Source organism: Protopterus annectens, chromosome 5.part1 (genome assembly GCF_019279795.1).
Source record: "Protopterus annectens isolate FY-2018-M chromosome 5.part1, PAN1.0, whole genome shotgun sequence".
In the NCBI taxonomy this organism is placed as follows: domain Eukaryota; kingdom Metazoa; phylum Chordata; order Ceratodontiformes; family Protopteridae; genus Protopterus; species Protopterus annectens.
In genome coordinates, this window is record NC_056736.1 from 707941923 (window position 1) to 707963741 (window position 21819).

Below are 21819 nucleotides of genomic sequence, written 5' to 3' on the forward strand. Positions count from 1 at the left end.
CCAATTATACTGAGTGAAATTAATATTAATACGAATTGTAGTTTGACCAATACAGTAAGGCTTTCAGGAGTGGCCACAGAGTCACCAAACAGATATGAGTACTCTCAAAGGTTAAAATATGCTCTAAAGTACCAGCCACAATGAAATGTTTAAATATATTTTATAATCAGTAATAAAAGAACATGAAAATACTAAATATCTGTTTATAATAGACACCAGAGTTTAACCACAAGAAATATTGAAATAACACAGATGAATAGATTCACACAGATACAGAAAAGCAGTACTTAACTAATCTCACTATATTTTCTTGATGATTTCAAGAGTTACTATGCCCTGCAAGGCAAGATGAAGTAGGTGAGTGATGCCTCTATGTCTGGTTTCCAAAACAGAGTACCATGAGACTTAAGTCTCACTTAGTATTAAAATATCATTTTTGTCCCTGATTACAGAATGACATCACATATATCTGGTCATCTGACTTCTGGTTCCCAGGATTTAGCACCTATGTGTCACTCATACACACACAGAGAGCCTTGGTAAGATCTGCTGTAGCTCCTGGAAGTCATAAAGTCATAAAACACTTCCACTCTTCCAACAGGAGCTAATAAACCATACTTCTTACAGACATTGTATCTCTGGCTTCATTCAAAACTATGAGATGACATCTTTATGGCCTAGGCCCAGTAATTTAATTTCTAACTTTTTATTACAGTTTGAGATTAACATCTTCTCTTCCAGTATCCACATTTAAAACTTATACATTTAAACAGTTACAATAATGCATGTATATTTCTTTTTCTGTCCAGCAGGGCACACTGTTGATACATTTTAACACAAGTAACTTTAGAATTACATTTTTAAATACAAGCATATGTTTAAATCTGTTTGATATACAAATGACATATATTTTTTTACAAAATTCCAGCTAGCTATACTGGCACATGCCACACATCCCTTTCGTACTTCTACTGGCATACCTGGCAATAACTCATATTGTCACAGACATGAATACACACACACACACACACACACACACACACACACACACACACACACACACACACACACACACACACATACACATGCATATACACACATACTCACATGGCAAAAAACGGAATGGACACAATGAGGGGCATAGAAATCACGTCAGCAGGGATACAAATCTGATTACCAAGAATTCAGCAGTATCACCATGCTGGCCCATTACAGTGATAATTACTCACAGGCATCAAGATCTGAAACATTTTTTTGTCTGATTATTCCATAATAATTAATATTTTCCATGGATTACCTTTTGACAAGAGTTTCTGCAAAACTTTTATTCAGACCAGAAACATGCTGTAGACACCATAAAGCAACTTGCTGCATTTATACTGAACATGATCCTGTAGAACATGTCTTTGTTCAGGCTGACTACATTCATGATTGTCTTCATTTTCAGTATTTCATGATCACAAAGCTGACTTGTAGCCACATTTTAACTTTACAGGTTTGCAGACAACAAGGTTAATAAGCAGAGGGCAGTACTGTTACGTTATTAGGCTTGAAAACACCTCTTCAAAACCCAACTTAAGTGTAATATTTCTTATCCCTAGCTACTGTTCATTCTCTAAATATGGGCCAGGACCAGGGCTTAGTTCAAGTTTATTTAAGATACAAGTATGCCAAAGAGCATTTTTGTGGTATTCCGTATCCTCTTAAATCCTCTTAAATCTAAAAGCAGATGCCAAGATCTGTAAGTTCACTATGATTTTGGTGTCTAACACTTTGCTTTGTTGATTAAGAACAGTCTGAAAGTACTTAACAAAGTACTGTAATAATCATACCTGAAGTAGTGACATATCTGAGTACTACTCTGGTATTCCTGGTATTCCTGTATATCGTAGTATATATAAGCAATCTTAAACCAGTACATTAAAAGCAAAACATTTGTTGGAGGAAATGCAGCAGCAGAATTTATACATAAGAAATTAAATATTATTTCATAAAAAAACAAAATTGTTTGCATTGGCATTTCCTTAATGGTAATTCTTCTTCAGTTTTAATGTCCATCATTTCGCCTCACAGTTAGACATTGCCCGTTCGATTCTCAGTTAGAGCGTCTTCTGTATAGCGACATGCGTGAATGGGTGTTCCTTTGTTGAAGGTTGTGCATTAGGCCCAGCAAGCCAGTACATAAAAATCTACTGCCAATCATTAGCGGACTGGAGTTCCGCTGTGGCGACCCCTAACCGGGAAAAGCCGAAAGACACAAACTAACAAATCATCGTCATCATCATCATTAACCCACTTTTTACCGTTTCTCTTTGAGGTTGAGGTGTTGCATCAGTTGCTACTACCACTCTCAGTTCAGAGCCTCTCTTCTACCTTCGCCGACAGTCTTGCCTAACGTTTGCAGGTCTTATCTCATGCAATCCCCCTAGTTCTTGGTTGGACATCCTCATTTCCTCTTGCCTTCCTCCTGTCGTCTTTACCAAATCATCTTCTGCTTTCCTGCATGTGTAACTAGTCCACCTTAATTTGTTCTCCTCAACCTTCTCTGTACCTGGGGATATGGTTGCCTCTGCTCTGATATGCTCATTGCTTCATCTGTCCCACAGTAGATGTTATGCCACCTATCTCAGGCACTTAATCTGCATAACCTCAAGCTTCATCAGCCACACTGCTTTCATTGCCAAGGTTTCTGTCCCATACAGAAGCAATGACTGGCCCACTGTTTCATACACCATACTTTCCAGCTTGTTTGTTTTGCATTCTTCTTTCGCACATTAACCGAGACATTTCTGTCAGTTCATTGAACCACCCCTGATTTTAGCTTTGACCTCCTCATTCAGATATCCCTTCACTTACCTCCTGATACTTGAAGCTGTTAAATAGGTAACTGTTTTCCTTTCTGTGTCAGTTTTAAGTTTCTTCTGATGTTTACTGCCATGACCACTGCCTAGTCTGCAGTCAGTATCATCCGATGTGCGTTTAGTTTTGCATTCCATTCCCCTGCTATTTGCTGAAGTTGCTGTTCAGAGTGTGCTTGTAATCCACATCATCTGCATACAGCAGCTTTGTTGATCTGTCCCCTCTAACCTAAATAGTAGTGAACTCAGAACTCTACACTGATGCATGTCCGCTCTGACTGGGAACCCCTGTGTAAGTCCGAACACTGTTTGTACTTGTGTCACTGACTCCTTGTGCATAGCCTGCACTAAATCTATCAATATTTCTAGGATTTTGAACCATTATAGAACTGATCAAATCAGCTTTCCTGCTACTTGTATAGAAATGTCCAGTGGGAGTCTTTCCTCATCTCCATATTCTTCTTCACAATATGTTTCACTGCAAACACTGGGTTGATTGTACTGCATCATGAGCTAAATCTAGACTGTTCATCTGTCATCTAACTTTCTGCTAGTCTGTATAGTTATTTATTGATCATTCTCTCTAGAACATTCATAGAGTGTGAGAAGAGTTTGATAGCTCTATACTGCCCACAGTTGTGAATGTCCCCTTCGTTGTTGTACACTGGCACTAATATGTTTATTCTCCAGTCATCTGGGATTTACTTTTTTCTCTGTACTGTAACTGGTAACCCCAGAAACCGTTTCTCCCTTAGCCCTTTCAACATCTTGATCATATCTGCTGTGACTTCATCTGCTTTCAATAGCTTCATTTTCCTCCGTATTATTCGTACTTTGTTTCTAGGGTGGGTTCTCCATCCTCTTTCGTTATAGGATGTGCATGGAATAGCACAGCCTCTGTGAGGTTTTCTTCATTCAGAAGCTTTGTGGCGTACTCTTTCTATCTGTCCTTGATATTCTTTTGACTAGTGAGCAGATTGTTTATCTTTGCCAAATGAAGTGCTTAAAATACTATTTAACTCTTCCACACCTACCATATATTATACTTCCACTTCAAATTGATAGCACATTGTAGTATCCTGACATATTTTGGGGCTAGCTTTTTTATTTTTTTTATTTATTTAACATTTGTTGACCGGGAAAGTCCGACTAGGTTCCACAGATCCTGTTTTCAGCGGAGGCCTGGGGAGAAATGCTCTAGACTTAATTAATTGATTGATTTATTGATTAATTAATTAATTAATTAATTAATTAATTAATTTAATTAATGCTTCATTAACTAACTGACTTACCTAGGAGTAGAAGGAACTTATGAAAGTGAAGAGTGTAAGTTAAAAAATTGTATAATGAGTGTTAACCTAGGATATCTTTTAGTAGAGATATTTACTACTGTTTGTCACTTATTCATATTTTCATAATTATTTTCATATTTTCATAAGTATATTCATATTTTAATAAATTAAAGAGTTACTGTGCATGTTATTGAGGGGCATAGCCTACTGTTAACAAAAGGATATAAGATGAACTTTGGACTTCTGATCTAATGGCACAGTGTTGCACTATTTAGCTTTGCTGCCTTACGGCAGTATGTGGATATCTAGTTCACATCCCAGCTGGGGTACCTTCCTAGCTAAAGGGACGGTGCTTCCAGTCTTTTCTGGTAGCTTAGAGCTTTTAAACCATTGATCTTCTTAGCTAGAGTCCACTAGGGTCTTTCTAGCTGCTCTAGTAGTGTAGTGGGGGACATCTCAATGGGGGCATTGTACTCAGTAATTGACCTAATGAATGCTGGACGTAAGGGGACAATAACTTCTTCAGATTTGCATGATATTCCTTTGGCAATTAGTTCTGCTGAGTAGAAGGACTTTCTGACTACTGTCATTACATGATGATCAAAGAAGAGGGGTGTTAACCCACATTCCAAAGTCTCTACTGACATTCTCATTTTAGACTGGAGTATTTTCTATGTTGTATGCTGAGGAGAGGGGTTGTCTACCAAATGTGACAACATTGTATTTTTTATCATTTAATTTGAATCCATTTTTAGGACATCAGATATTTATGAGTATACGTTCTTTGAAAGGACATGGGTATCACCTGACAATGACTCCCATTTCACAGTCATCTGCAGCCATAGGTGTTGGTTCATGATCTAGAGAACATCAATGCCAAACAAAAGAGGTCCCAGCCCTGAGTCCTGCAGAACACCACTGGTCGCCTTCATACTCTCTGATGAGACACCTGTCGCATGCTATCTGCTACATGTGAGTTCTATCTTTCAGCAAATTTGTTATCCATCTTGTCACATACGGCTCTGTTTGTAATGCATAATACATACTAAGTATGTTAGCATGGGGAATGCTATAAAATGTCAAACACCTTGGCCAGGTCAAGGTATGCCATGACCACATATGTTACCCTGTCAAAAACATTAACCAAACTCATTTGGCAGGGTCTACCCTTGACAAAGTCCAACTGCTGCTGCTCTAGCCTTAAAGGAAGGGATTGAATGTTCTGCACAGGGATTATGCCAGACTTTCTTTTCTGGCTTTCCCAAAACAAGAAATACTAAAGGTCCTTCTTAGTTTGTGCACTAGGCTTCCAGTAAGCTGTCCATGAACTAATGATAATAGCTGCTAACATTCTCATTAATGTCTCTGCCTCTGTATTGGGGGATCAGTGCCGTCGATTCATTTGTATTGGTGAACCATATCTAGCATGTTTCTGTACTCAGAGAGAGTTCTGATTTTTAATTTTAAACATGAAGAATGTTCCAGATAAACAATGGAGCTGAGGTCTCATCCTAAAACCATCCTGTTTTCCTATTTGCCAACTACATTACTGACATAAATGGAGGCGTACGTTTTTAGATTTCAGGTAATAGGTATTATTAAATTCATAAAATGATTATTTCTAGAGTAGTCCTTTTTTCCATAAATGGCTTTCTAGAGCCTTTCTTCTTTTCCACATCAAAGGTTAAGAGTGTGTCACTTGGTTGTTGGTCCCATTCATTTTTCTATTAACACTGAGGGCCCTGCCAAAGCACTAGTTTACTGGATCATTTTTACAAGTTTAGTAAAGGTTTATATTTTTATTTTGTGTTTATAGTTGTATTTTCTGTCTAAAAAGCTAGATTGTTTGCTGTATATAAAGTTTTTTGGCTGTACTGTATCTGCCTGATGTATAACAGATGTTATTTTGGCTGTGCCTTCTTTATGATCCTAATAATGTGGGGGGCTTTCATTTGTTTCTGTGGAGACCCATTTAATGATGTTTTTCAGTACACTAGTCAAAAACTAAAGCTAATCATGTGAAAATGAGTGGCTGTCTGCACAATCTGCATACAATAACAATCTAACCCTGCATATGCAGACACACATGCGCACACAAACACACACACGCACGCACACACACACACACACACACACACACACACACACACACACACACACACATACACATACACACATCTATACACACACATACAGTATATATACACACACGCACGCACATATATACACACTAACACACACAGGCACACACGCACACATACATGTGCACATGTATGCATGCGCACACACACAGGTTTTTGATGTCCAAATTACTTGCCATTTCTGTATGATGACCTCTGTTCTCTGGGGTAATCAGTGCCTCTCATTCTCTCCCCCCTGTTTCCCCAGACCCTTTCTGTTTTATCCAGTCTACATGTTTTATTCCAAAATTTATTTTCATTCATTATATGCAGCATTTTGTGGATGACTGTGTCCAACCCATAGATTTCTTAGCTGATAATTCCTCAATCTGATTGTCTCTCTCTGCATGCTGACATCTTATGTAAGGTTTACATTTTACTGATATTGCAGAATTGAATCTCAAACTGTATTCTGTACTGCTCACTTGCATGTGGATTAATATGATATTTGTTAATAAGGAATTAATTATCATTACCCACCACCACCAAAGTATAGGTGTGTGTTATCTTGTATAAGTTTAGTGTTTAATTTCTTGAAAGGGAATTATTACTTTTAGGCTATATTTTCAGTGTATATGTATTTTTGATATGTACTCTATAATTCTGCACGTTCTTTCTTCGTACAAAAGTAATGTAGGAATTACTTGGTATGTAATAGAACTCTCATATGTTATATCAGCATTGTTTACAGTTACTTATAAAAGAGTCTAAACCCAAATATTTCTGTTTACTATGCAGATACAAAATATGCCAATATAATTGCACACATAGTGATAAAGTGTTTTCTGTATGTATTTCTTAATCTCTGTTTGTTTTTGCAGGAGGAAATAAATTAAAGAATCAGCTTTTCCGACTCAACTGGGCATGGATATCTCTGGAAAAGGAGTACTACCTTGTAGATGAAACCTCAAATGTTTTAGAAGTTGTACTCAAGCGCAGAGGATACCTGGGAGAAACATCCTTTGTCAGTAAGTGCAAATGTTCTGTTTTAATCATTTTTTTTTCAGTTTACATTTGGAAGACTTACTACAGATTTATTCTTATAGAGTTTACTACTGAAGGCACATTGACTTGTTATATATTACATGCTAACGTCATCACCCTGGATCATTTATAAAATTTTATGCACATAAGTGCCTTTCTTCACTGATGAGGTGGTATATGACTATGTATGGAAGAGAACACATATAGTTATATACCACTGAGTACAAAGGTATCAAGTAAAGTATAATGGGATGACGATACGTCTTTGTATGTAGTGAGTAACCACTTTGCTAGAAAATGCAATGGCAGAATTATAATAGACAGAGCCAGCATGATTTTTCTTGACCTGTAACCACCAAGCCAGTATAAAAGTCACTTCAGGGATTGATGCTTTTTTTTAAATAAGAAAGTAAGACCAAGAGACATCATTAGTAGTTTGATAAGCGCTTTCTAAATGCATGATTTATAATTGATGCTAAATGTTACATACCCTGAGACGTGGTTTAGCAAATTGCTAGCAATAGCCCCAGGGGGATATAGATACTTGTAGGTGAATGTTAGGTTCTCAAAAAGTAATTACATTTTCTTAAAGCTCAGTAAACAGGATGCACCATGAATTCCAAATTAATTAGTCAAGTCAGTTAATCAATTAACCAGTCAGTGAGAGAAACAAATGTACAGTTTCATAACAGCAGGCATGAAATATATACAGCACTTTTGGAAATGATAAACACATCTGAGTAATTCATCATAATCTTGAAAACAACCACTGCAGCAGACTCCTATTTTATACCGTGTACTTTTGTCCATCCATTTCTTCTCATTTAAATATTAGTATCTAATACTATGTTTCATCTATTTTAGAATATCTTCATGAGTAAATAATATGTGACAAAGAAAATATTTACTACTCAACTAAATAACAAAACAGAATATATTCCCCAATCTACCCAATCTGTCTTTCACCTGTTTAAAATTCAGCCTAGTCTGCAGATATGACTGCTACCATATTCCTAAAACGTTTGACATAAGAAACTTTTTTCTGCATTATTATATCCTCCGTGAAGAATTCCCTAATGCTATATCTTCAGTTTGTGATATTCTTTACTTCAGTTTTGCGTATACCACATGCTACCATAAGTATGACAGACTTGTTTAATGTCCAACTTCAGCTAATCAGATCTGTGTGTTAGCACAAGTTTCCCTGACTTATTTAACATTCCTGTCTAACCAAAACAAAACTCATGGCTTTATAGGTATCCTAGGTTCATTCAACATGCACTCCGAACAGGAACAGATCTCATATTCATAGGATCTTACTAGACAGGTAGTGTATAAGGCCATACATACCCTAGCCATGCAATCTGCAGATTTTAGAGGGGTGGATTTTCCATTTGCTTGATGTGAAGCATACTGCTTACTTCAAGAGTAAGTTTGTTGGTAATGATCCAGTTGTAAAGGCAGAACTTAAAGTAAGTGAATACATGACATTGTTTGGCATGCAATGGGTGCTTGCTTCATAAGTAGGTTTTGGTGAGAAAATATCTCTCCAAGAGTTCTTGCTTGTGGTGCAGAGAAGACTGATGTCTTTGGAGTGAGTGTTTTTATATTATCAGATTATCAGTATTTCTGAGGTGAAAGAGGTCATTTTTTTTTTTGCCTAGGACATAAGGCAGAAATCACCACGTAGAAAGCAATATAAAAGCAAGAAAAATAATTTTAGTCTGTCACGGTAAAAAAAGGGAAGTTACTCACTTTTTAATTACAAAACATTGTGGTCTTTCTAGATCGGCAAGGTATTTGTCAAAGTACATTTTAAATGTTGCATTGGATTCCTTGATTACTCTGATGAGGGAAGAACGGAGGGGGGTTATGACATTCTTGGGCTCGGGGGACATACCTTTGGTACTTCCTTGTGCTTGGCATATGGATTTTCTCACTATAACTGATATATGGTGATTGGAAGATAATTTGTGGTTATTGAAAGTACCTAGAACTCTAATGACTGTGACAATCTTAAATGGGGTTGCACTTATATAGTAATGTGTCTAATAGACTTGTTTCCGAAAGGCCTCTATACTACACTTTTGGGGTTATGTTTTAAGTCCATATTTAGTACACCGAGTGCTGGTTCTGGCAAGACCCTCTTAGGGGGATAGATTTGTAGGGTGTCAGTAGTAGCATCCAGTTTAAAGTCATTGACAAACCTGGTTAGCCGTAGACCTTTCTGTTTTCACACTGGAGACGTTGATGATGAGGAGAGGTGCACCCAGGACAGAGGACTGAGGGATAAGCCAGTGGCATGCCTTTTACAGGAGAAGGCATCATCAGCTTTTACTGTGTGGAAAGCTAGTTCACAACCTAATGAGTGATATAGGGGCGTTATGTTTCGACTAGTAAATTTGTTAATAATAACAATGTCTGGAAGCATATTTAAGGTTTAAACAGGATCCAATTAGAAAGCATGAACAGAATGACCTTTGTCAATAAGATTTGTTACGTTTTCAAATAAATCAACAAGATTAAGTAGTCATGATTTACCTTTCATAACACTAGATTAATTAGAATTCAGGTTTTGTACGTTACCTATTTTGTTGTTTATGAGGCTGGCCAAGATACTTTTTATGATTTTACAAATGATGCCGGTTAAGCTAACAAGACTAACAGTATGTGAATGATGTACATACATAACTTCCTTGGAGGCTAACATTTCTCTTGCAAACAAAGTTGTTAAGAAAACACATACTACATTGTTTACACATACCACTCACCACACACATAGATCTTCTTATGCTGAGGCACTTAAAAGAAACCTTCCCAAACCTCAAAGACCTCCTAAATCATCTAATGGTAACACCTATCCTCAGCAGTCACTAAAGCACATACGAAAAACAAGATCTAACACCACACATAAGCCTACACGCAATGGTCCCCAAAGAACAAAGCCCATAAGGCAAGCAAATACTTTGCCTAATACCCTTGTCTTAGGGGATTCTAATGTATCACACAAAGATACTCCTCTCACCAGGTTGGACAAGAAAAAGGTAACAGTTCCATGTCTAGAGCTAGAAAACATAATACACACACACACACACACACACACACACACACACACACACACACAATACACACCCACGCACACAGTGACACATGCACATGCACGCACACAGACACACACACACATACACACACACACACACACACACACACACACACAGACACACACACACACACACACACACACACACACACACACACACACACACACACACACACACACACACACACACACACCCAATAATTGCAACTACCACACTTACTCAACTTCCCACTTTCATGACCCTTTGTTCTAGTCTCTAAAATAGACTTTAAGCATTTATCCTTTCTATACACTATACAAGGTTTTTCGACCACCAGTTCCCTTATGTCCTTGTTGTTTACAATAACCAACTAAGAAAGCAGTTATTGTTCATACCTACAAGAAGGATGTAATTTTAACATTAACAATATGAAAGTGAGTTTGAATCAGAAATGTTCATGTAACACAGAGAGTGGTATACTGTGCATTCTGCCTAAAGTGTCCTTGTTTTTATATAGGCAAGACAGAAAGGAAATTTAGGAATAGCATTTATGAACATCTCAGGGATATAAAAAACAAAAATGTAAAGAATGCATTGGTGAAACATTGTATGGAACATGTTGACCATGGTATTAAATTTATTATCATTGAGGCACTTACCCCAGACATAAGAGGTGGTCCGTGGACATTAATTTTGGAATAACATGAGGCTTTATGGCAACTGAGAACTAGTGCCACACAGTGGCCAGGCTTAGTTAATGCACTCTCATTGTCCTGTTTTCTAAAACTTAAGGCATTAGAAAGATGAATTTTATTTATTGTGTGCTGTACATGAGATTATGCTAATACTGCTTCCACATTTATCATATTGTATTTATTATATTTTATATATATATATATTTTTTTTATATACTAGTTTTATTATTATATACAGGCTTTTACATATTTTTAGTAATTCACAGATTTGTGAAGGTTTTACGCTTTACTATGATCTGAGTGTGCTGGTGGGCATGTTTTAACATTATTTAGGGGAGTTGGTTTAGTTGCATAAGCTGTAATTTAGTATTTAAAGAGTTGTTTTATCCTTATTTCTTTGTCTGAAGAAGTCTCTGAATCAGCAGAGATGAAAGTGCTTATCTGATTGTGTGTATCTTGCTTAATAAAAGTTTTCATTGTACTACAACGGCTTGTGGAAAAAGAACAGATTTTTTTACATCATTGTGATCCCCAGTTCTGCTTGTGCTCACTTTTCTAACTTCATACAACATGTTGACTTCACACTAATCTGTTCTGCTAGTGACATAATTACTCTGCAATACCTCATACAACATGCTGACGCCTCCACATTAATCTGTTCGGCTAGTGACACAATTACTCTTTACAGCACAATGGTACAAAAATTACAGAACTAACTGATATAGCCAACATCCTGGCAGATAGGTTCAGTGCTAACTTTACCCCCCTCTCACCACCTAAAGGGTCCATATCTATACAGGAAGAATGCAGAGTCCCTGTAATCACAACTTCACAGCTAAAAGCAGCACTCTCTAAAGCCAAATACACAGCATCCATGGGACCGGACAACATCCCAGGCTGCGTTTTACACGAACTTCAGAATGAACTGGCTCCCCACCTAAGCACCATGTTCAATCATAGCCTCACGTCAGGCTTTTTGCCCACTGAATGATGCACAGCAACTGTTATCCCACTCCACAAAGGTGGAGCCACCACTGATCCTGGGAACTATCGCCCTATTAGCCTGACGAGCCTCGTCTGCAAGGCCATGGAACATATCATCATGAAATTCATAAACAAACACATTGGTAACCTCCAAACTCTGGATCCTACCCAGTTCGGGTTTGTGAAAGGCAGATCTTGCCTCCTGAACCTGGTCGACTTCTTTGAGGCAGTCACCAAAGCCGTAGACGAGGGTAAGGTGGTTCACACAGCCTATCTTGACCTCACCAAGTCTTTCGACACCATCCCCCATTCTGGAATTATAGCTAAACTCACTAAACTAGGCATAAATCCTTATGTCACAAGATGGGTTGCTAACTGGCTCACTGACAGAACCCACACTGTAAACGTTGGAGACTCCAAATCTGACTTCAAACCAGTGACAAGTGGAGTACCACAGGGTTCAGTCCTGGGACCTCTCCTGTTTGGTATCTACTTATCTGAAGTACAGGCTAACACAGAAGGCCTCTGGCTAATGAAGTTCGCAGATGACTGCAAACTAGGAGCTATAGTCAAGTCCCCAAATGATGTGGACATCCTATAGAAGGGCCTCACCGAGACAGATGTCTGGTGTCAGAGCCATGGCCTGAAGCTCAATGCCAAAAAGTGCATTGTTATCACCTTTGGTAAAAACTCTGTACCCATGAACTACCACATAGGCGGCAGTCTTCTTAACACCAAATGTGTGATAAGAGACCTTGGGACCCAGGTGGACAGTAGTCTCTCCTTTGATAATCACATTGCCACAGTAGTCAGGAAATCCTTCTACATAGCACATCTCATCACAAAAGGGTTCTCATCTAGGGAAAAAAGAGATCATTGTTCCCCTCTGCTCGACACTCTTTAGACCCATTATAGAGTACAACGCCCCTTTTGGAATGTACCTCACAAGACATCTGCAGCAGCTGGAAAGGCCACAGAAGTACCTCACAAAGAGAATTACTGGCCTCAAACAGATGCCCTACACTGATCGTCTCAAAACTCTGTAGCATATCACCTACTCCGAGGTGATCTCTGCCTAACATATAAAGCTGTGTCAAACTCAGAGCTGTTGGACATGCTACACCTAAAGAAATCCCAATCCCTCCGAGCTACACGCTCTATGGGCCTAAACCTTGTCACCACAATAAACAGGACTTGCTGGAGGGATAGATTCCTGTCCCAGAAACTTCCCATACTCTGGAACAAGCTACCCATCTATGTCAAGCAAAGTTCCTCATTAACACTCTTCAAGAAAAATCTTGATGAGTGGATGGGAAATAGGAAATACACCCCAGGGATCACTTCTGTGGCTCTGCTCAAGAGGGGCACAGGAAATTAACTTTTTTGGGTTGGCGTAAGCCAGGGAACTTTGTTGGCTAAGCTTACTTAGGACCTTGGGCCAATAGCCTAGTACCTACCTATGAACCTACAACACAACACCACATACAACATACAGAAATAAGCAACTTCTCACCAAAGCAGCAAAGATTTCAGTAGCAAATTCCCACCTTATCTCCACCCTACTTTATGCCTCTTTAATATATACCAACCTAAGGCAATGCAATCTAAACAAGCTGGAGACCTGATACAACAAGATCACTAAATTCACCACAGGGGCATCCTACCATAGTCACCATTGTCTCCACTTGCTGAACTGGGCTGACTTGAACTCCCTCACCTCCTTCAATGGTATCAACTCGCACTCTCCCACAAACTAGTAAACCATCTACTAAAAGTCCCATCCCTCTAGAATCTACTCCAACCCTATTGCACCTCCAAACCACTAAGATCCAGCAACAAAAATCACTTACAGGTCACTAAAGCCAATAACTGTGCTGGAGAAGCACTATTCTCTTGCGCCATAGCCAAATTATGGAACTCCCTCCCACCCACAATTACCTCTGTACCATCATGCACCCACTTCAAAACTTTATTAAAAGCACACCTAAAAACATGCTGGCTATGCCCTTGCAACTCCCCTCTAATGTCACCCACTACCTTTCTTTCTACCCCACTAACTACCTTGATTATAGCAAGCTCAGATGCTCACAAGCCTAACTACTTATTATACAGCAGGAACTTCTTATTGTAACAATTGTTAATGTCTGTTATGTACTTCGCAGATGGTAAAGATTCTAGTTGTCTACTGATGTACTATGTTCTTCATCTGTAACTGTGTTTGTAATTGTTAATTGCTATGTTGATCAAATTGTTAAGTGCTATGTAAATCCAACATAACTACTGCCTGTATATTTTAACTGTGGAGCTTTTCTCCCCAGGGCTCTGCTGAAAATGGACCTATAGCCAGTCAGACACTCCCGGTCAACAAATGTAAATAAATAAATAAATACAACACCTCATACAATATGCTGATGACTCCACATTAATCTGTTCTGCTAGTAACATAATTACTCTACAACACCTCATGCAATATGCTACTGACTTCACATTAATCTGTTCTGCTAGTAACATACTGTACAACACCTCATACAATATGCTGACAACTCCACATTAATCTGTTCTGCTAGTAACATAATTACTCTACAGTATCTCATACAACATGCTGACAACTCCACATTAATCTGTTCTCAGAGTAACATAATTACTCTACAACACCTCATACAACATGCTTATGACCCCACATTAATCTGTTCTGCTCGTAACATAATTAAGCTACAACACCTGATGCAATATGCTGACGACTCATTAATCTGTTCTGCTAGTAACAGAATTACTGTACAACACCTCATACAACATGCTGATGATGCCACATTAATATGTTCTGCTAGTAACATAATTACTGTACAACACCTCATACCACATGCTGACGACCCCACATTAATCTGTTCCGCTAGTAACATAATTACTCTACAACACCTCATACAACATGCGAACGACACCACATTAATCTGTTCTGCTAGTAACATAATTGCTGTACGACACCTCATACAATATGCTGACGACTCCACATTAATCTGTTCTGCTAGTAACATAATTACTCGACACCACATACAACATGCTGATGACTTCACATTAATCTGTTCTGCTAGTAACATAATTGCTTTACAAAACCTCATACAACATGCTGACGACTCCACATTAATCTCGTCTGCTAGTAACATAATTACTCTACAACACCTCATACCACATGCTGATGACTCCACATTAATCTGTTCTGCTAGTAACATAATTACTCGACACCTCATAGAACATGCTGACGACTTCACTTTAATCTGTTCTGCTAGTAACATAATTACTTTACAACACCTCATACTATATGCTAACGACTCAATCTGTTCTGCTAGTAACAGTCACTCTACAAAACTTCATACAACATGCTGAAGACTCCACATTAGTCTGTTCTGCTAGTAACATAATTACTCTACAACACCTCATACAACATGCTGACAATACCACATTAAACTAATCTGCTAGTAACATAATTACTCTACAACACCTCATACAACATACTGACAACACCACATTAATCTGTTCTGCTACTAACATAATCACTCTACAATACCTCGTAGAACCTGCTGACAACACCACATTAATCTGTTCTACTAGTGACATAATTAATGTACAACACCTCATACAATATGCTGATGACTTCACACTAATCTGTTCTGCTAGTAACATAATAACTCTACAATACCTCATACAACTTGCTGACTTCACATTAATCTGTTCTGCTAATAACATAATTACTCTACAATACCTCATACAACATACTCACACCACATTAATCTGTTCCCCGAGTAACATAATTACTCTGCAACACCTCATACATCATGCTGACAATCCCATATTAATCTGTTCTGCTAGTAACATAGTTATTGTACAACACTCCATACAATATGCTAACAACTCCAAATTAATCTGTTCTGCTAGTAACATAATTACTCTACAACACCTCATACAATATGCTGACAACTCCACATTAGTCTGTTCTGCTAGTAACATAATTACTCTACAACACCTCATACAACACTCTAATGACTCCACATTAATCTGTTCTGCTAGTACCATAATTACTCTACAACACCTCATACAACATGTTGACTTCACATTAATCTGTTCTACTAGTAACATAATTACTCTACAACACCTCAATCAACATGCTGACGACTCCACATAAATCTGTTCTGCTTGTAACATAATTACTCTACAACACATCATACAACGTGCTGACTACTCCACATTAATCTGTTTTCCGAGCAACATAATTACTCTGCAACACCTCATACAACACTCTGATGACTCCACATTAATCTGTTCTGCTAGTACCATAATTACTCTATAACACCTCATACAACATGACTTCACATTAATCTGTTCTGCTAGTAACAGCATTACTCTACAACACCCCATACAACATGCTGATGACTCCACATTAATCTGCTCTCCGAGCAACATAATTACTCTGCAACACCTCATACAACACTCTGATGACTCCACATTAATCTGTTCTGCTAGTACCATAATTACTCTATAACACCTCATACAACATGACTTCACATTAATCTGTTCTATTAGTAAAACAATTACTCTACAACACCTCATACAATATGCTGACTCATTAATCTGTTCTGCTAGTAACAGCATTACTCTACCCCATACAACATTTTATTTATTTATTTATTTATTTATTTATTTATTTATTTATTTTATTTATCATTTGTTGTTGAGGTCCAACTAGGTTAGGTTCCACAGAGCCTGTTTTCAGCGGAGGCCCGGGGAGAAATGCTCATGCTCCATGCAACATGCTGATGACTCCACATTAATCTGTTCTGCTAGTAACATAATTACTCAATACATCATACAACATGCTGATGACCCCACATGAATCTGTTCTGCTAGTAACATAATTACTTTACACTTCATAAAATTTGCTGATGACTCCACATTAATCTGTTCTGTTAGTAACATAATTACTCTACAACACCTCATACAACATGCTGACGACTCTTACATTAATATGCTCTATTGGTAATATAATTACTCTTCACCAATTTTGGTAATTACCCTTATATACATAAATAAACATACAATGGCAAAGCTCTGAAACTGAGTAATAATATTCGAGATAAAATTAGGCAATCCACTTTAAATATACAAGTTACTTTATACTGGTACAAAGATGTACAAAATAAAAGGCAATTAATATTTAGAAAAACAGTATTTAACAACTATCAAGCCATAGCTCTACTACTAGATGACAATTTATTGTAACATGTCTACCACCTGCTCAATTAACAAATGTAAAGAAATACATACAGCCTGTGGCAAGAAGTGACAGTCTTGAATGAAAGAAAAAAAAATTAAAAGGTCTAGTAATATGTTTGCTTGAAATGTATTTTGCTTCCAAAGCTCTGATATATTTTACAGAAGAACAATTGTGCAACTTTCTTTACAATTTTACTGTATTTTTACTGGAAACAATAATAGCAGGTTTTGCACAACATTTGCTTGTTTTATTCTTGAAAAAAAATGCATTTACAACAGTACATTTACCCCAACTTAATACAGCTTTTATGCAATTATATTCCTGTATAGTGTAACATGTAAAAAAACACTAATGCTATAGAGTGCTGAATAGCAGTTTTAAAATTGTATAAATATTAATTAGCACTTCTGTTAAAAGGGAAATATTGCACCCTGACACCTGTTTTTGAGAATCAATAACCCATCATTAATAGATATTTGTAAAGCTTAATGTAACTGAAGACCTCAGAACCAAAAATGCCTGTATTTTTTGTTATAAACTAAATAGGCAATGTCATAAGAGGGGGCCATCTGAGTACCCATCACAATCCCAGTTTACTGCAAGCAAGACTGCCTTTTATATAGAAACATATTGACAATTAAATGAACTCTGTCACTTAACAGGAGACTAAGAAACCCTTCTGCATAAGAGCAATAGTTGTACGTGAGCCGTTCAAGGCACCATAGTCCTGCTCAGTGTTCGTTGCTATTGTATAAGCTGTAAATGTCCATCAGGAAAAACACATCATATTTGTCCATTATTATGTTACTGGGTTTATTTATAACATCTGGGGTATCCAGTAAGTAACCCCTGGCTCTCATGAGTAAAGGTTTAAGGATAAAGTATAAAACATTTAATGCTGGTTTAGAAATTTATCCATGTTACTGGGTTTATTTATGACATCTGGGGTAGCCAGTAAGTAACCCCTGGTTCTCTTGACTAAACATTTAAAGATAAAGTATAAAAAGTTTAACGCTGGTTCAGAAATGTATCCATTTCCTGCCATTATGCTGAATTATTCCTTACAAAACTATGTGAAAGCTATGTATTGTCTCAATCCCATGGACTCAGACCTCAATTCAATTTCCTGTCATCTTAAAAGTAGTTCTCAAAGTGAAATAACACAGACACAACCCGATTCTCATAGATCTTTCTTGGCCAAGACAACTCTCACAAGAAGCTGTGGTGAGACCAGCACTGGTAGTAACCACGCAGTAGCCATTCATGCGACTCCTCTCTTTTCATCATTCTTGACAAGCTAATTCTTTGTTTGCAGTAAGTACTGCTTGATTTGTTTCTAATTTCAGAATATCTGTCTAAATACTTCATCCTTAAATTTTCAGGGTCTACTTATTAGCTTCCCCTCAACTGTATAGGGCACAGACACCTTGAGTGACATTTTTCTTGTAAAAGCATGATTGAAATTTCACCAGTACCTAGTTTCACGCAGGAGAACTAGTTTACAGTGACAAGCACTGTTCCCAGAGTTGTATACCAGATAGATACTCCTGATATTGCTTTATATTCTCACTCCAACTGTCTAATCAAGAAAATGGTTCTGTTGCCATGGATATGAACTTTCCCACTATCTCTGTTTCCAGCTTGGTGGATATGTGCATCCTGAGGCAATGCAGAAATTACTTCATGTTTATTGACAACCAGTTAATACTCAAACAAACTGATATGGTATGTGAGAGATGTATTTAGACAATGTCACTGGAGACAAAGCTCTCACATAAAAGCACTCCTAATGTCAATAAGATTGTCAGTAGTACACACACTGTACCCATCACACACAATTCAAAGCAGACATGTAGACCCACATATGCTGAGGCACATAAGTGTAACCTTCCTAAACCCTAAAGACGTCCTAGACAAAGTGCACATAATAAATGGTCTCAGCATCCCCAAATGCACTCTTTCTAAACAACACCCTTATCAACACATACAACCACCTTGTGGAGGCTCTACTTCTTAAGCCCGTAAGGCAAACCACCACACAATCCAACATTCTGGTCATTGGAGACTCCATCCTGAGACACACTGATGTCCCTTTCACCAGGCTGAGTAAGGAGAAAGTCACGGTCAGTTGCTTATCAGGAGCTTAGATCCAGACACTCAGGTCATTGGATCGCAAGTACCAGTATGACTCAGTCATAGTCCATGTGAGTGTAAATGACCTGAGATGAACCTCCCTAGACTATATGAAGACAGACATCATGGGGCTCTCGTAATATGTGTCCAAAGCTGGTATAAGTGTAGCATTAAGCAACATTTTACCTTCTTCGAGGATGATGCCACAATACGAACAAAAGAAGAATGACTTTAATAATTGGCCTAGTTTCTGGTGTCATTCTAAGGGGGTTCAAAATTTGTTAGCATGGCAGGAGATAGTCAACAGACTGTGCTGCTTTGTCAAAGATGGTCTTCACCTCTCTGCTCTAGGCTTTCGAATGTTATCTAAAACATTGTCTTCCACAATAGCGCCTTTTTTTAGTCAATTCCAAACTGAAAGTACTTCCGACATAGCAAATCAAAACCTAGAAAAACTAAAGGTATTACTGCTCAATGCTAGGAATCTAAACAAATAAAAACTCCACTCCCTAGAAGGTCTCTTCACCCTAGAGAAAGCTGACATCTGTGCAGTCACTGAGCCATGTTTTAAAGCCAGACAGCACACCAACAGTGCAAGGTTATAAGGCCTTCCACACATTTACACCAGCTACTACACAGACAGGGACTAAAGATGGAGGTGTCTCGAGTTACATCAAAAATAAATATACCTCAAATCCGGTCAAACAGGACAATGCACTTAAGCTACTCCATGTTCAAATTACCATAGACAAAGTCCAATACCCCTTCCTTGCAAGCTATAGGTCCCACTCTATGACCCAGGAAACCAATACCATGTATTTAAACTTGTTGGAAACACTCACAATCCAATTACCCCACTATTAGCTAGGAATCCTATATGACACCAAATGTACAGGCACAGAGATTCCTGGATTTTGTAAACACAAACTCCCTGGACCAGATTGTCAGTACACCAACCAGGGGTGCAACCATACAGGATCTGGTCCTCACTAATATGGGAGAGTGCTGTACATCCCCTCCTCCCAGTGTAATGTCTTCTCTGGTAAGGTCAGATCACAAAATGGTCCAACCTGGAACCCAAGCTAACCCTGGAATATTCAAAAACTACTCTAAGGCTAACTTCCTGCTATTAAGAGATAACCTGGCAAAATTTAAAGCCCCTATAAACTCTGAGAACACTGCTGCCTATGCAGACCTGTTCACAGAAACCCTTTACAAGCATGTTAATAGCTGCATAGATGCAGCTGTACCCACCTGGAAGAAGTACAGAACTAACTTAAAAAACAAGCCACCCTGGTGGAATCACACAATCAATTGGGTGTATAACAGGAGGAAGAAAATCATGGCAAAAATTAGGAGGTGCTGCACCCAGCAGGATAAATTTATTCTCATCAAACTAAACAAACAACTCAGAGGGCAAATAAAGTCTACCAAAGCCAAATTTGACATAAATTTGGTCTCCCAGGCCATGGCCATCCATAAGGTATTCTTCACCTGTGTCCGCAACCTCAAAGGCAATACACAGTTGTGTGCAGAGCTCACTGTAAATGGAGCTACCTATATTGAGCCAGGAGCTATAGCAAATCTACTGGCTGACAAATTCAGCTCTAACTTTACCCCCCTCAACCTTCCCTCAGGAAATACCATCAAATGTAACTCACCCAGCTATCACTAGGGATCAGGTCCTTAGTGCTCTCTCTAAGGCCAGGATCACTGTATCAGTGGGACAATATCCCAGGATGCCTTCTAAATAGCATGAAACATGACCCATCAGAATCTCTGGAATTGCTATTTAACTGTAGCCTCCAAGCAGGCTTTGTGCCTCATGAGTGGAGAACAGGAGCAGTCATCCCTCTGCACAAAGGTGGGCCATCTAAAGAGCCTGGAAACTACAGACCCATAAATCTTACTAGTCTTGTATGCAAAGCCATGGAAAGAAATGTCATGGAAATGATCAGTAATGATATAAACCTCCACACACTAGACCTGACCCAGTCTGGTTTCACCAAGGACAGGTCTTACCTACTCATTCTGGTGGACTTCTTTGAGAAGGTTACCAAAGTAATGGATGAGGGCAAAATCATTCACACTGCATATCTTGGCCTGGCCAATGCATTTGACACAATACTCCACTTGGGCATTGTTGGCAGACTCAAAAGGTTAGGTGCAAACTGTATGTCACCCGCTAGTTAGCCAAATGGCTCACGGAAAGGACCCTGGAAGTTAAAATTAGGAGGTCCACCTCTACAAAGAGGCTAGTCACAAGTGGAGTCTGTCAGGGATCAGTCCTTGGGCCACTCCATTAAGGCATTTACCTCTCTGAAGTCATTTCCAATGTCAGTGGTTT

The 21819-nt window shown here is 38.3% G+C and overlaps 1 protein-coding gene across 1 annotated transcript in view; it reads left to right on the forward strand.

The window, feature by feature from the left end:
* FREM2 (FRAS1 related extracellular matrix 2) overlaps positions 1-21819 on the forward strand; it is a 1424491-nt gene that overhangs the window by 662949 nt on the left and 739723 nt on the right. The window contains exon 3 of the mRNA XM_044073334.1: positions 7152-7298. Coding sequence (XP_043929269.1) covers positions 7152-7298 — 147 coding nt within the window. The remainder of the gene's footprint in view (positions 1-7151; positions 7299-21819) is intronic.